Raw genomic sequence first — 16124 nt, 5'->3', positions numbered from 1 at the left:
ATTTTAAGTCTGGAAAGTACATCTGCTTTCCAATATCTTTTCATTTGATCTTAAAAGTCAGGGAAAATGCAACATTTTATTTTTTTCTGAAAGCACTCTTCCAAACTCTTGGCTTGAACCATATTGCAAAAAATAGCTGTGACTCTCCGTGCTGAACAAGAACATTTGGAAAACAAGAAACCATTCTTAATTTTATCTGTGTCAAAATATTTGACGTAAAAAGCGAGCACCGCCTTCTCCGACAAACCACCGTCCGCCTGTACTTAGCCAGTTTCGTAGCTAGCTGGACTTCTTGAACGAGCCACCACCCTCCTATATTTAGTGAGTGAGCATCGTAGCTAGCGAGACAGCGCAGACTTCTCTAGCTTCTCCAACAAATCACCACCTCCCTGCATTTAAGCAAGTGAGCATCATAAAATATGTGAAATGACTAGCAAGCACCGCCTTCTACGGGCAATCATCCTCCTGTATTTAGACGGAGACTATCTTAGCTAGATAGACAGCATCGACTTTTCTGACGAACCACCACCCTCCTGTATGTAGCGAGCAAGCATCGTAGCTAGCTAGAGAGCACCAACTTCTCAGAGTAACCACCACCTGCTTGTAACTAGCTCATGGACATCGTAGCTGGCTTGCAGGCATCAACTTCTCCAATGACCCACCACCCACCCATATCTAACTAGCAAGCACCATAGCTAGCTAGTGAGCACCGACTTCTCCGACACACAACCACCCGTCTCTGCCGGTCTGATGTATTTGGGACAGACGTGACTAAATTAACCCTGTCTTGACACTAGGGGCTAACACCTAAGCTGGCTGCGTAAAAATTAACAGGTTTTCATTATTTTGATTAAGAAAAATGTGAAACCTTTGAATTCTGCTGATGAAATCTGCATGTCCTTGTCACACATCCAGAGATTCAAACTTAAACCATGTAGCAGTTTCTTCAGCAGATGGCAGGCAGTTTATATAACTTTATAATTTTATATAAAATGTATATGTACACACAGCAACAGGATTCTGCAATGTGCGTCTCACCTGTCTGCCTTGTTTTAATACTAAAATCATTCATTTTCTCTGAGAACTGGAGTCTTGTTAGTCTACCTTTAAAATGGAGGAAATGAGTCCCTGTCAAAGCACATATTTCATTTTAAAAAATTACATTTAATAGAGATTTTTAATGCTATTTTAAGCATCAGTCATCTACTTCCAGGATTTTCACTCTTTCCATCTGTCATACTCACATTATGATGGAAATGCTCCTAATGTTAACTTGTTTTCAAAAATTGTAGTTTGATTTTGAAATTAAGACAGACTTTTTTAAATATACATTTCCCCTACCATAATTCAGCAAAAGGCTTTAAGATTTCCCTCTTGTTGTCAATGCAGTCAATCTCATAAGATTCAACATGAGCCACACAAGCATTACTTAATTGAAAAAAGCACTGTTTGTATCTAAGGCCAAACCAAGTATCCAACCATGAAACATCATAAAATACAAATTCATGATAAAGCAAATCGGAGGGTGACAAGATGATGACAAAATTTTAGTCAGTCATGACTCTGTTTTACAAAAGCGTCGATTAAGGCCCTGTTTACCCCCCCCCCCAACACATACACCCCACACCAAAAAGAAAGCCTTTTTAAAGCATCTGTTTTATGAAGAAATTACCGGTGAGAAGCAGAGAATTGTGAGCTATCATTTCGAATGACTCTCATCCTTCCGATCGCTGAAGCTAACTTCCCGCATGTTTCTCGGGGATTTTTTTAATAGGTAAATAAGTGGTAAGTAGGCAATCTATCCTCTTAAGGACCTCAGTGTCACAGGGTGAACCAAGGATGCCTGTGACCACAGAGCTGAACACTACAGCTACGATACATCACTTTCTGGATTCTTCCAAGGCCCTGCGCGGTCCATTCTCTAGATGATGAAGACGAGTTAAGGGATAGATGCTGCTCTTTGAAGGCCGCAGCGGCAAACTTAATCTGAAAAGCACAAGGAGCGGCCGTACATGAATTACATTTCAAACCCCACCTCCCCCAGCCAAAAAAACAGGCTTTGCAGACATATGACAGCAATTTGTAATACATAAAGACCAAAAATGCAGAGAACGGCGCATTACACATGTTTTATAGCCTGAAAGAAGGCTTTAGTTCAAAATCTATCTGTTCAGCTAATTAAAGAAACGTCTGTGTCTCTTTGCACTGGGCTGGGATTTTGTTTTGTGTTTTTTTTGTTAACGTAAATAAATAAATAAGCCTCTGCGTATGTGCGTGTGTGAGCTTCAACTCGTGTTTCAGAGAGACGACTGTTTTTTTTAAGTACAAAATGGTACAGGATGGACTGCACCGTCCAGACCAAACGGGATTTGCAAGGTGTGCTCCAGCCTGATAATCTCTCTGTGGCTGGAGACATTTAAATCTAAATAGATGCCATAAAAAAGGAGAAGAAGGAAAAAAAACTGCAAGTCTATCCAACAAATAGATTAAAAGTTAGTCAGTTATGCTTAGTTACAATTAGCAAAGACAGGCACTGGACACTTGTTTTTCATCCAGATGGATGCAGAGCCCTGAAAAAAAAAGAGAATGAGAGAGAAAGAGCGAGAGAGCGCGCGAGAGAGAGAGAGAGAGAGAGAGAGAGAGAGAAAGAGAGTGAGCGACGGGGGGGGGGGGGGGGGACTTGGATCCCACCGTGGTTTCTGTATTGGAACAGGTGATTGGTTTGTACTCCAGAACAGCCATTACCGGAGTTCTGCAGTGGAGCAGACGCTTGGCTCTTGCAGACTGCAGTACACCATGACCAAATGGGAGGCACCCCCCCTCCCCCCCACCATGAAATGCAGGCATTCACAGCATCCCACAGGCACCCTCTCGTATGGCTTCCCCCCCCGTCTTTCTTTTTACCCGCTGTAGCTGTCATGTCATTTCCATACGCAGACAATCCCCCCCCCCCCCCCCCCCCCCCCCCACACACACACACACACACACCCGCTTTTTTTAAAGCGTGCCGGCATCTCCATGACCACTCGCCCCCCTTCCGACCGCAGGCCCTCTCCTCGGGCGAAGCCTCTCGGACATGATATGGGCTTTCTTCCATCTGTTTTTTTTTTATTTTATTTTTTTTTGGGGGGGGGGGAACGGGGTGTGCAGTACGTGGAGGCGCGACACAGATGAAGTTCCCGGGTTACACTGCCGACGGCCCGGCAGTGAAGAAAGGGTTATGATAATTGTAATGTAATATGAACTCGGGAGACAAATAAATTCCATTTCCAACGAATCTGCTCAATTCATTGAGCTATTCTCTTGGTCCATTTAACTACCCACATGTGTACAATAATGAGCTGTAGACATTATGCCTAATTATGCATATTTGGACTGTGTTAGAGGGCCTAACAAAAGCTTTCGAAAGCAACAATTACGTCTGTTGCTTGGTTACATAGTTAAAAATATACCAAATAAGTGCAGATTATAGGGGACGGAAATGCACATGTAAACCATGTGTATTGTTGCCAAAATGTTCATAATTCAGTTCATTAGAAGATCGCCCTGTTTTGTATCTACAAAGGACAGTGCTTTTAAATAAAATATTAATCGGCCTTCATCAAGGCATTTTTTATTTGTATTGTTGCCAAAATGTTACTGGTGGCTGGTCTAACACTCTCCTTTTACAAAAGAGCATACTTAAGATACAATATTTATGTTTCTGCCATTCCACAAGCTCCAGAGTGTACCCGGGTTAGATGCCTAGGCGTACAAATATAGGGAGGAACACTGGAGTCAGACGGAAAACGCTCAGCCTGCGAGCCGGCTGAAAATTTCACATATATATATACTCTAAAAGATGGCCACACGCCTGAGCTGAAGCGAGTAGCAAACAGACGCGAGCAATGGTGTTTTAAGCCCCCGGATTCAGTCATTTTAGAAGGAGCCGGGAACCCTGGAGAGCAACCAAAGCAAATGGACAAAAGAAGCCGGGAAACCGGAGTTACGGGATCCTGGCTTTCGAAGCGCGGCTACGTGAGGAACCTCGGAAGAGAGGCCTCACGGTATAGTGTTTCAGCCTGCGGTAAACAATCGTGCCAGAGTTAGTGGCGGGGAGGAGGGAAGCGAACGCAACAGATGGTAGTTTAAAATTCAGCGTCAATTGTTCATCAAAACAGACAAAAACAACAGGACATCTGTCTACCTGCTGGAGTGTTGGGGCTCGGCACGTCGGCTCTGTCCCGCGCCGCTGCCAGGTCCTCGCTCTCATCCTCGCAGGCCTCGCTCGGGCTGTAGTGACGCGGCTTCATCAGTAGCGACTTTCGCTTGTTGACGGGGGCGCCGGACGCACCATCCCGCGAGGTCCTCTTCCTCGCCGCGGAGGAGCACAAGCTTGGAGGAGAAGGCACGGGGTGAGGCCTACGCGACACCTCGGCTCCGTTGCAGACACGGCGACCCGCTCTGCTTCGGCCGCGCTCCGAGTCACCCGTCCCCAGCCATTAATCTGCCAATATCTTACTTACAACTGCCTCGCTTACTAAGTCGTGTAACATTACCTAGGCAGCAAATGTATGCCATTCTACAAAAAAAAAAAAAAAAAAATCCCCGGTTCATTTTTAGCTGTTATAATTAGATGGTTTGTTCAATTCCCAACGCGAGAAAGATTACAACCATAATAAACATTACTGACGGCTTCTTCCCAGGACACAGTGGTCTGAAAAATCAAGATGCATTCAGGCAGAGAATGAACCGTTAACCAGTTGATATCGTAACGTAACTAGGGGGATGGCGGTTAATATTTCCACGGATCCGTTGGTGCGGAAGAAGTTGGTGTCAACTGTACCTACAGCAAGCTTCACAGTAAATCTACTTAAATGTAAAGCAAGTATAGAATGGCTATCCATAGCCCAGGTAACTGCAATTCATTAAAGATCCATTTAGAACCTGTTGTCTGAATTCAAAACACGTAACCACTCCTGTTTGTGCTAAGCGGTATATGTAAACATAAATCACTCACAGTCACACTCACAGACAGATGTGCCTGTAAGGGTTTGTTTTTAAAGCATTAAAATGAACTCTCGGCAAATCTCCTTCATTGTGATGTCATGACGACCACCAAAATCCATTCCAGGATGCTGTCAGGAGTTCTCCACTCAAAGCGCTGGAGTTTGGGTCAGCGCTCTAACATATAACCGCGGCTATCTCTCCTAGAACCTCTTTCATACTTCTTTTGTCTTGCTCAGTGCCCTTCCTGATTTTCGTTTTGGGGAAACATGACATTTTCCAACAAGACGCACAACTGTTTCCCACTGTTGCTTGGAACTGATGTCTGCGCGGAGAACTGGATCAAATGGAGCCAAGGTATTTTTTCAAGTTTGCCAAGCACTGTAATCAGTCCTAAAAAACTAAAATATATCATTTATAATTTAATCAATATAATTTTTAAAAGAGCAGTGGGAGAAGCTTAGGATGAATTTCCACCTTATAATACTATATTTTAGTACCACCAACTATAGTTTAATATTTTCCTAAATTTGAAACATAACGTGAGTTTTTCGGTTTATTTCGTCCACTTTACTGACAACTACTTTGACATTTTCACCTTAGTGCAAACGTTTACGGCTGCCTATGTTCAGACCAGCTTAGCTCCCAGTTCACCATGTTGGATGTACGGATGTGTATGGAAGCGCTGGCTGTTAATATCCCTGCCCCCAACCAGCATCTGGACTGATCGATCGGCGCGTCCTGCTGGTGCTATTACTGACATGCTTTGTCAGAATTAAAGGCGTCAGACAGCAATACATTTTCCTTTCTCTTCCAGCGAGATGTCGATACCGCGATTCTAAACAGTGGAACGGTGAAATGGGTGACCGTGTTAATGATTCAGTCCGCAGGTGACCAAGTCCCAACCCAGAATTCAGGAGAAGAACCAAGATGTCATCTCCCATTTATCCATCCAAGGTACGGCTGCAACCCAACAGTCTGCAAGTATGCATTCTGATGTGAGAACCAAACTATCTATGGTCTCCGTCGCCACATCTGTAAATTATACCTGTGACATCACTCTGCAATACTAGTGGTAAAACGTACAGTTAACAGAAAGGGACACACGGACTGAACACATCTACAGACAAACACACATGCAAAGCTTACAAAGTCTCACTCACCTAAGAGGCTCTACCGTGGTTTCCGCTGGAACTGCAGAGAGAGAAAAGAAGGGCACCTATTTATAACTGATAACATCATTTTCACCTGTAACTGGAAACCTTTAAAATGATGTACTTCATATTCACAAGCAAGCTAACACTAAAAACATCTTTCTGTCTACCCATCGCCATTGAAATAAGTAATAAAATTAGCTGCATTTCCTACACACTTATAATTCATACTGAAAAATATTTATTATCTGCAATATATTTGTCACCTTTATTATCATCCTAAAATGCCCCACTGCATAGAAGATTCTGCTCAAATAACAAATTGAGATCGCCCACTATAATGTGACCAAAGACAGTGGCACGATCAATCAACAGCAGCACTGGAAAATAAAATCAGTCGAAAGAATACAGAAATCTTATCCAATAAGAATAAAGTCTTTTGTATCCTCTCAAGTTCTCATTCTCCTGTGCACACAGCCGGAGAAATGCACACTTTTGTTACCACCCTGAGACCCGCATGTCACACGCAGCTGATGTTTGTAGCCTTAAACCACGGAGATAGAGAAGAATGCAGCACCGTGTTATTTCAATGCGAAACACAAAAAAACGCAGAATGTAATCAGGGCTGGGGCTGATACACTTCATGCATAATTAAGTGACGCCGAACATTAAGTTTACCAAAATTTGGTATGGGACAACATTAATGTATTGTGAGCGTATTACAAATATACACAAAATCTTCGCAAGCATGGAATCAAGTTAAGAGGACAGTTTGCAAAAGCGTCTAAGTACATTTCAACTTGTTTTTGTGGGCACATTTGCTAAAGCTAATTTGTTTGCCTCTGAACAGTGAAGAAAGCCTCTTGATGGTGACTTGTAAAAGCAATGCAGAAAAGGGGAAAGTACTTGTTGCAATCATTTTCAGTATTTCAAGCTTGCAGACTACTGTCCGTGTAAGGAATCTTGGATATCACTGGTCTGGCTGTTCAGCCACATTCAAGCTGTCTAACTTTGACAGTTACTTTTGTTGGGTGCTGTGTGGAAGCTAAATGAATACGTCAATAGATCAATCAGAGACATTTTTTTCTATTAATAACAGGGGATGACTGTATGAAAACAATGTCAGACTGTTTTGTGCCTATGGGTATAGAACTGGTCAGAAGATGCCTCCCAATATAGCGACTATCTTCGTTTCCTCGGCCACAAGGTATAAATATAGCGGTTGCTTAATTGTGTTGGTTCTGAAGGCACATTCACACTAATAGACAATGGACCTGCATCTGTTTGCAGGAGGACTTTTCAAAGCGTACTGGCCCGCACCCTTCTGAGTCTCCTTAGAGGGGGCGATGAAGGCCAGGCACAACCCAGTGGCCCCCGGGGTCAGACGGAAGCAGCCCGCTCCTCCCCAGCCTCTCTTTGTCCCTGAGTGGAGGCCTTACTGCTGGGCGGAAAGCAGACAGAGAGGACCTCGCAGCCGGGTGGAGGACTTCACTGCCCGCCAGATTTCTAAATTCGAACTCATTTTGCAGAAGCACCATGACAAAAAAGGAGGGGAGGGTTGGTTATGCATTGGAGTTCCCCCTATTTTGGTGAAGTGAAGCCTGTAAGCTTCCCATGAATGTCGGGGATGCAGTAATGGCGTTCCGGCCAATGGGAGGGCACCTAAGAGGCTCTGAACACCCGCATAATGACGTCCCCTGGCTGCCGGTTTCAATCAGCCTCCCTATACAAATGCAGTTCTTGCCTTATTTAAAGTAATATTGATGTTTAATGCAGTAATTCCCATATAGGGCCTGCCCTGCTGAAGGGGACACTCTGAAGCGGACCTGCAGGAAGCCGTCTTGATGACGAAATGCCTGTTATTTTTTATGGCTTCATCGCGACATCCGTCGCCACTCACCCTTGGTTGCGCTGCACGCCTGGGACCTGCTCTCCTCGCTCTCCGCCTCCATCTGTGGGACACACGCAACGGTCGCATGTTAGGCTGTGGGGCGGCATATAGGCTGAGGACACAGCAGGTTGATGGATGGATGGATGGATGGATGGATGGATGGATGGATGGATGGATGGAAAGACATACAAATGGATAGAAGGATGATTGATGGAAGGGCAGATATATGGAAGGATGGATGGATGATGGATGGGGTGATGACTAGATGGAAGGATAGATAGACAGACAGACAGATAGATAGACAGGGATGATGGATGGATGATGGATGAGGATGATGACAGGATGAAGGATAGACAGACAGACAGACAGATATGGATGATGGATGGGTGATGGATGGGAATGACGACTGGATGGAAGGATAGACAGATAGATAGACAGGGATGATGGATGGATGATGACTGGATGGAAGGATAGATAGACAGACAGACAGACAGACAGACAGATAGATAGATCTCAATAATTTCTTACATGTGGGCCGTCCCTCACAAACTACTTGCTGAAGGAATTATTCAATATTCATGTTCTGCAATATTTCATAATCCGGGCCCAATATGGAACTGCTTAAAAGTAATATTGTTATTTACTGTACTTGGCAGCATGACGCCAGTCTCCTGTAAGTTGCATGCTTTGAATTGCTAAAAGAGGAATTATTTAAAACCAAATCAAACCAAATTATGTTATGTCATCTGAATAGCCGCTGTCCAAATCTAATTACTGCACAGAACCTGCAGAGACATTTGAATTTATTTCATATTACACTTTAGTGGAAAAAAAAGACAAATTGCTACTCAGTTCAAGTACATAAAGGCTCAATTGTGTTAATAACATAATGATGCAGCAACAAAAATCAGCCGATCATTAAAACATGTCAAACATGCTATCGTCATGTATGGAGAGACTTGCCCACGCACACGGGAGAAGTGAGAAACGCACATAGAACTGGGGACTGCGGGAGAGTCCCAGACGTTGGCCCGAGACGAGCCTCATTACAAATCATTCGGTTTGCTGTGAAAATCTGAACGGTGCCCAGAAGCAAATCCTGGGGTAAAATGCACGCGCGCGCGCACACACACACACACACACACACACACACACACACACACACACACAGACACACACACACACGTAACAAATAAATAAATAAATAAAAAGCACCTAAAAAACTTCTGGGTCGGTGTAAACCCGGCGATGCTAAATTATGCTATTAAAGTGCTGGAGGTACACAGTATATGTTTAGACCAAAATAGTTGTTAAAACCCATCCACTCTCCCCCGGCGCTGCTTGCGGATCCCAAATAAAACCTATTAAACATAATTATTCCAGGCTGATGGCAGTGTATGGTGGTCAGGGGCTGTGAAACCTCTGAGTCACAGGATACAGGCCTACTTCCCCGCTAATGGGAAGCATGACTCCTCCGTCTCGTTTGGGGCTGTGATTGAAGGCACTGACCTGTCATACATTTATAATAGGGGAGCAGGTGTAGCACTGATGGACTTTAATTTCCTTTAATAAACCTTTTATATGGCACACTCTTACTGCCACCCTGGGCTCTCTGAGGTCCTGCTCATAATAGCTTCATTACTTTTGATTACTGGGGCCCTATTGAGACAAACAACTCCCCAACACTATAGATTACATTCTGTAAAACTAATGTAGCCGATTAGTTCATTACACTCTTCCCCATCATACAACAACCAGCACATTTAACAAAAGCCCTTGAAAGATAAAACTATTAAAAGTGTTGATCAGCTTTTTGGCTTTATAATGCGGAGCTGTTTAATTTTACGATGCGCAAATTCTGGCATGTGACAGCGAACAGAGCCGTACATTTCAAACATTCGCTTTGGACTGCATCCTGCATCAAAATCGATCCTGCATGACAACTAACTGCAGTGACGTTTATTCCCTAAACATTTCCTGTACGTTGCACATGCTTCTCGTTACTGACATGAACAAACACCAGTTACATATTCGTCCGTTTAAACATATTTAGTGTAAACGTAAACCATTCGATTTTAACACTGAGGTGTTTTACCCTCCAAAAAAATGACCCATCTTGCCAATCCATGCACAGAGAAACTGGAGTAGTTCATTTAACACTGAGAGTGTTCCGATAAAAACTGTTTATCAACACTCCTGATTGCTAAATCACCAGCATTTAAAATTTTTGCAGTCGACAATCCCATAAAAGATTCCTGTGTCATCCAGCCCTTCTGTTATATGTAGTTATCTGTACAGTTTAACTTCTGTTTGTGTATTGTAACTAGATCTCCTCAGGCTTTATATGAATGATACTCTCTGTACAACCATGAATTTGAATATTTCTCTACAACATGTATAATAATCCACTCTAGCAACTGAACTCCGTTGCATTACAGGTTTTTCAGAAATGCACCAGAACCTTCTGAGCTATCCTGTATTATACCTGAGGCTAAATGCTAACATATTGTAAAACGATAAATGATTTTTTTTCCCCCACTGAATCTGCACTACCCACTGGAACATAAAAGCCAAAAATGAGAAAAACCTACCTTAATTGAAACATAACTGTTCTGTAAAACTGAAAAGCTATTTTTCACAAAAGTCCCTGTTATTTATAAGATTACCCAATTCCAGGTATGAGACAGAAAAATACACAGATACCTTTGTTCAGCAAATAAAAATAAGTTTTGTAACGCTCATTTAAAGACTCAGGCATACCTAACACACGACGATCTAGCTAGCATTTGCTTGTGGTGATAATTAATGACAATATTCTATAACAATTACAATAATGGCCGTAAAATCGCACTAAAATAGCCAAGGAACAGATGTTTGTTCTAGAAGGCATTCAAACCGCACATCAAGCTAAACCATGGACCTCCTGCGTGAATCCCAGGTGGCGCATAGGTGAGACTGCTACAGAAGATGGACCACCCATGCACGAGGGAAGAGGCCTGTATCATTACACAGTTACCTGCTAATTTGCTTAATTAATCCCTCACCAGCAGGCATTTAATCACTTTAATCAAACAGACAACACATTCCTAAGTAGTCTAAAAAATAATGCTATTAATTACATGGAGATTTATTTACAGGATGTGCCTCTCCCCACCACCCACCCCCCATTGCACCCCCAGCCCACCCAGTGTTAAGAAAGTGTTGAATTGGACATTATGCAGCAGGTGGAAGCAAAGAAAGGCTGTGGGACTGTGATATTCGCACAACATCAACGACCAGGACAAGAGAATAGAGTATTACAACAGGCCAGTGAGAAGCAACGCTAAACTCGTACAAGGATTCAAATTAAAGAGCAGTAAACACACTACTAGCCACGCTAACTTCAAGCAAACTGTTGCGTGCTTTCACCGAGGGGCACTCTGAACTGCACGCATTTAACATAAACAAAATACAGAAAAACCTGCGCTCTTACCTTTGCTTGCAGTTCACGCGGTAATTTACAGGAAGCGAAGGAGAGCCTACACCGGTCGGAGCACGTGAAGGTATCTATCTGCTTCAGAACGTCAGTGCGAAATTCATTCTCTGTGGAAAGACAGAGAGGGGTGATGAGGGAAAAAAAATAAAAAAACTTCACACGTTCAGGTCGTGCTCAGCCATTGAGGTCAAGAAATGTACAGAGGAGTGAGAAAAGGTATCTAAAGATGTGCCCATCATCCACAGGCTGCATAAATGGAGATGCGCCCACTTTGGCTGGCCTCACGCAGACCCTCAACCCCGTCTCCCTGGCACATCATCACTCCCCAGCTTTGACATGCTTCCGAAAAACCCATTTCTTCAAACCACTTCCTGGACTGGAGCAAAGCCTCTCGGGAAGCCTCTTGGGACTCGGAATCACAGCAAACTTATCCGCTGGAAGCCGGGTGCGTGAAAACGACACCAGAGGTCCGGCGAAACTTACAAGGTTTGCGCACCTACATGGAGATGCTCCCACCGTCTGGACATCAGAGAGACATCAGATGTGGGGCGCCTTCAAAAATCATGCTCCCTGGGCATAAACATAAAGTACTGTTTGCTGTATGTTTATAGTCAACGTGTCCCATAAATGAAAAACTGCAGCTAATTTTGACTACACCTCTGAGGCCTGAGGGCAGAGGTGACCAAGAAAGTTAAGCCACGTTTTCCTTATATTTTCTTTCGGTGGACTGCTGACAGCAGTTCATCCCTACTCTACGTTTCCACAAGCAAAAGTGGTTCCCCGCAAACCTAGCGTTCGCAGAAGAAACTTGGCCCGTCGTCAGGAAGCGGGAGACTAAAGAGAGGCAGAGGAGAAGCGAGGCTGCGAGCGATACTCCATCTTTAACAACTTATTAGCGAGAGAGAAATTAAATTGCTTGCGTGTAATTAATGCAAACCGTCCAACTGGGGAAACAAGGAAGAGCACAATAGGCGAAGTGTAGAGCAAACTGTGCCTGAACACATGAGAGATCTCATTACAGACGTATTTATTTCTGTTAGTTCTTACTGAGTCGCAAAAAAAAAAAAACACCCTGGGATCTTAATTATAGCGCTGTGAAAATTTCCCACACAAAGCAAAAGGAACCGATTTAATCCATTAGCATAAAAAAGACACACTAATAATTGAACCTGGTATGTCATCTGCTGAATAAAAAAAAAAAAATTACAACCCCCCCCCCCCCCCACACACACACACACACACACACACACTCTGACCCCCCCCCCCCCCATCCCCGGCCCCACAAATAACACGTCTCCCTGGAGCACTCGCCTCTGTGCCGGGGTGGATATCTCGGGGGACTCTGGGCTTCCTGAAGCCTGGGCTTTCTGTGTGGAAACCAGACCACTTGCTGTCAGAGGCCATGGCCCTCTGCCCTCGCCCATCTGCTAGCTCTCCCACCCCAGAAGACTGGGGGCAGAAGCGGAAGGCCTCGCCACTCGAACTACCACCGTCACCCGCCCCCCGACGCTACGGAAAAGGCCCTGTCAATCAGCCACACGGCACAGTTGCCAAACCTCTTGGTTCTTTTAATTTTTTAAGAGGTTAATTGGTGGAAAAAAAAATCTAGAGTAATAGTGGATAATATTACTGCTCGTCATTTCACCCAACAAATCATTCATTTTGTATAGTAAATAAAAGGTTCATCTTTATTAGTATATATTATAATACAGCATGTTTGTAAATAGTATGAAGATATTAGGCAAATGTTTTCGGTCTTTTCTTTATATTTGTATTGCTTGGGGGAAGAAACTATTCATAGAAAACATTAAAACACCACATGAAAGGCCCAAATAAAGCATTTTGTAATAAGTTAAAACAGCATCTTACACCACGGGAAATAATAAAAAAAAAATTGTTACCATAAACAGGAAAATTTCCACAAAGCCTAAAATTCAAATTTTTCATTTGAACGAAATGATTTTGCGCTGCATTTCTGCAGTAAAAACTGCATGAGAAACTCCAGACAAAATCGCCGCAAAATTATTGAAGGCCGCAGCTGATGGGAATCAGGTAGAGAATCATATACTGTAGGAGAATTAGTCTGCCAGATAACCAAACTGGATGACCAAGATTAATCCTTCTTTTCGGAGGGACCAACTGGATGAGTTTAAGTTAGTAAAGTCAGATTAGTAAAACACAGGAATACAACATGTACCTGGGCCTGGACCGGGACAGGCGAGCGCTAAATAAATTCTGTGCTATTCTCTGGTTTATGCTACCTCCACTTATAATTACTACTGTGTGTCTTTCTTACTAAATGTGTGTCTTTATTACTAAATGTGTGTCTTAAATCCACCCCAACGATTTTCAGGTGAAAATAAAAGCTGCAGTTTATAAATAATCGCACATTTGATAATAAGATGAAAATGACAGAGAAATACAATTCCGTGCACTTCTAATAAGAAGCAAATATCCGACAAGCTACTAAATTAAATAAAATTTAAGTCTCAAACTAAAAAAAAAAAAAAAAAGAAAAAGAGAAAAAAAATCACTATAGATTACGGTGAGGGCTAACAAAATCACAGTTTGAAATAAAATGCTAAAATAAAAGTGCACATTATTATTTTTTTTATATATTTCACAGTGGCACCAGGCGAAACTGATGAATGAAAATTAAAGTACATAAATAAAAAGGAAACACAATAAAAATGTCAGCCCACTGCAGACGGCCAACTGTCATGATTAGATAAGACTTTCAGTATAATTACTGTATAAACCTGCGTGCTCAAACAATGAATAAAAGCAGCGTGCAGACTCTATCTGTCCCTATACACAGCCTGGCTCACAAAGCCGTGTCCCTCCTCCCTCTCGACCTTTCTTGGGCAATATTAGTTTGCGTGAATTATGTCGATGTTTGGATAAACCGGGCAAGGTCACCGTCTGATTCCCTCCCTTCCCCTCATCCTGGCGGCGGACTGCGCGAAGGGTTAAAAAGTAGAATGGATTTAATTATGGAATGAATGGAATTATAATGCGCCTGCAGCAACTTTTTCTCCTTATTTATTAAAGCAGCTGACGGACCAGGTTTGATGAGGCACTTCTGGCATAATTGAGTCATCACACAAAGAGGCTTCCTCGCATTCAGAGCAGTTTTATCAGCAGCAAACAGACCTGATTACTGGCAATTACACTCTGATCTGGGGAAAGCTGGGGGGTTGACTGTGCGGGGTAACTTCTGTGTTTATAGTTTACCGGGGAATAATATCCACGTTAATTTCGCATGCTAAGTGTTTTCTATTTCTGCATAATAAAACGCACGCAGGGGCGAGATGCTACAATTTACTTTAATATTTCCTTGTAATGAATGTCTAAATGCACTGCAAACTGCTAATAATTGTAGACGAAACATCTAAGAGAGGGCCTCCTTGTTGAAAGCCGCGCGCCCCTCCCACCCCGTTTTTTGCCGGCCCCCAATTATAAAAAACACCGTGCAAATTGTTTAAAACAAAAAAGTGTCCACAAGCCATTATCACCGGGCGACCGTGTCGTGACACTAACCTCGTGTGTCCAGGGGAAAAAAAAAACAAAAAAACAACCCTGAGTAAAATCCTAAGGAAGTCCAATAAAAACTGTTTTATTTTCTCTCCCCCCCCCCCCCTTTTTTTCATTGAAATTCAAATGCATTCATGGTGAATAAATCAAGCTGTGCTCAGAGAGACAATTTTAATAAACAAGTTTTTTTTTTTTCCTTTTTTTTAAAAAAAGGATTTTCTATTTTCATTGCGGCCCTAGTCCTCACCAGATGCCCTCTCCCTGAAACACCAGCAGCTGGACGTTGGAATAATAGCTGACAGACATTTTACATGCAGGCGGGGAGGGGGGGAGAGGGGTGGAGGGGGTGTATATGAGCCTGGAGTTCCTATTCAGATCAGTCCCTGCACCCCAACACTATATTTTCAGGACTTTAGAGTCCCTCCCTGATCATTCACCGTGTGTGGACATAATATCGGCCATAGCATTTATTTACACAAAGTGGTGTTTTACAGAAACGGCTGGTTTTGTGTATGTTAAAAAATACAGACGCGCGCGCGCGCGCACACACGCATGCTCGCGCGCACAACACTGATTTTGGAGGGAGGCCCAGAACCGCTTAGGCCAGGGGCTGTTTGATCGCAGGTTGACAAGGATGTGGCAAACTGCTCCAGTCTTACGCTTCTGCGAAACATTTAAAGCGACATTGCTTCGTCGTTCTTCAGAGAACGTTTTTTTATTATTATTTTCTTTCTTTGTTTTTTTTTTTTTTTTTTTTAATTTTCGGCTTTTAAGTTCGACGAGTTTTTATGGGAGTTGCAGCTGAGGGTGACAGGCCACGCCTCATCGTACCACTTAGAGTTTGTTGTGGACGTTTAAATATCCATGAATGTGCTGTGGCAGAAACCATGGCGACAGAAGGGGGTGGGGTGAAGGGAGATCGTGGGTAAGATCACGCTACAGTTACATGCTAAATAGTAATTAGCAAGATGCTAACCCTAAAAACACCACGTAATATTTTACTTTTGCGGAAAAAGAGAAATATTTTTCATGTTTTAATATGAAAATCACAACATTGGTGATTTATTTTTCGTTTTCAAAAAAG

The 16124-nt window shown here is 43.0% G+C and overlaps 1 protein-coding gene across 6 annotated transcripts in view; it reads right to left on the bottom strand.

The window, feature by feature from the left end:
- Positions 1-16124, bottom strand: part of st18 (ST18 C2H2C-type zinc finger transcription factor) — an 82420-nt gene that overhangs the window by 25102 nt on the left and 41194 nt on the right. For all 6 annotated transcript variants that reach the window (XM_049012170.1, XM_049012176.1, XM_049012171.1 and 3 more), the window contains 4 exons: positions 11504-11613; positions 8041-8092; positions 6150-6180; positions 4187-4374 (listed from right to left, as the gene is read on the bottom strand). In XM_049012170.1, coding sequence (XP_048868127.1) covers positions 4187-4374; positions 6150-6180; positions 8041-8092; positions 11504-11613 — 381 coding nt within the window. The remainder of the gene's footprint in view (positions 1-4186; positions 4375-6149; positions 6181-8040; positions 8093-11503; positions 11614-16124) is intronic.

The sequence above is a fragment of the Brienomyrus brachyistius genome, chromosome 4, assembly GCF_023856365.1.
Source record: "Brienomyrus brachyistius isolate T26 chromosome 4, BBRACH_0.4, whole genome shotgun sequence".
NCBI lineage: Eukaryota > Metazoa > Chordata > Actinopteri > Osteoglossiformes > Mormyridae > Brienomyrus > Brienomyrus brachyistius.
Note: the sequence above shows the minus strand (reverse complement) of the source record. Positions and strands in the feature narration are given on the sequence as shown.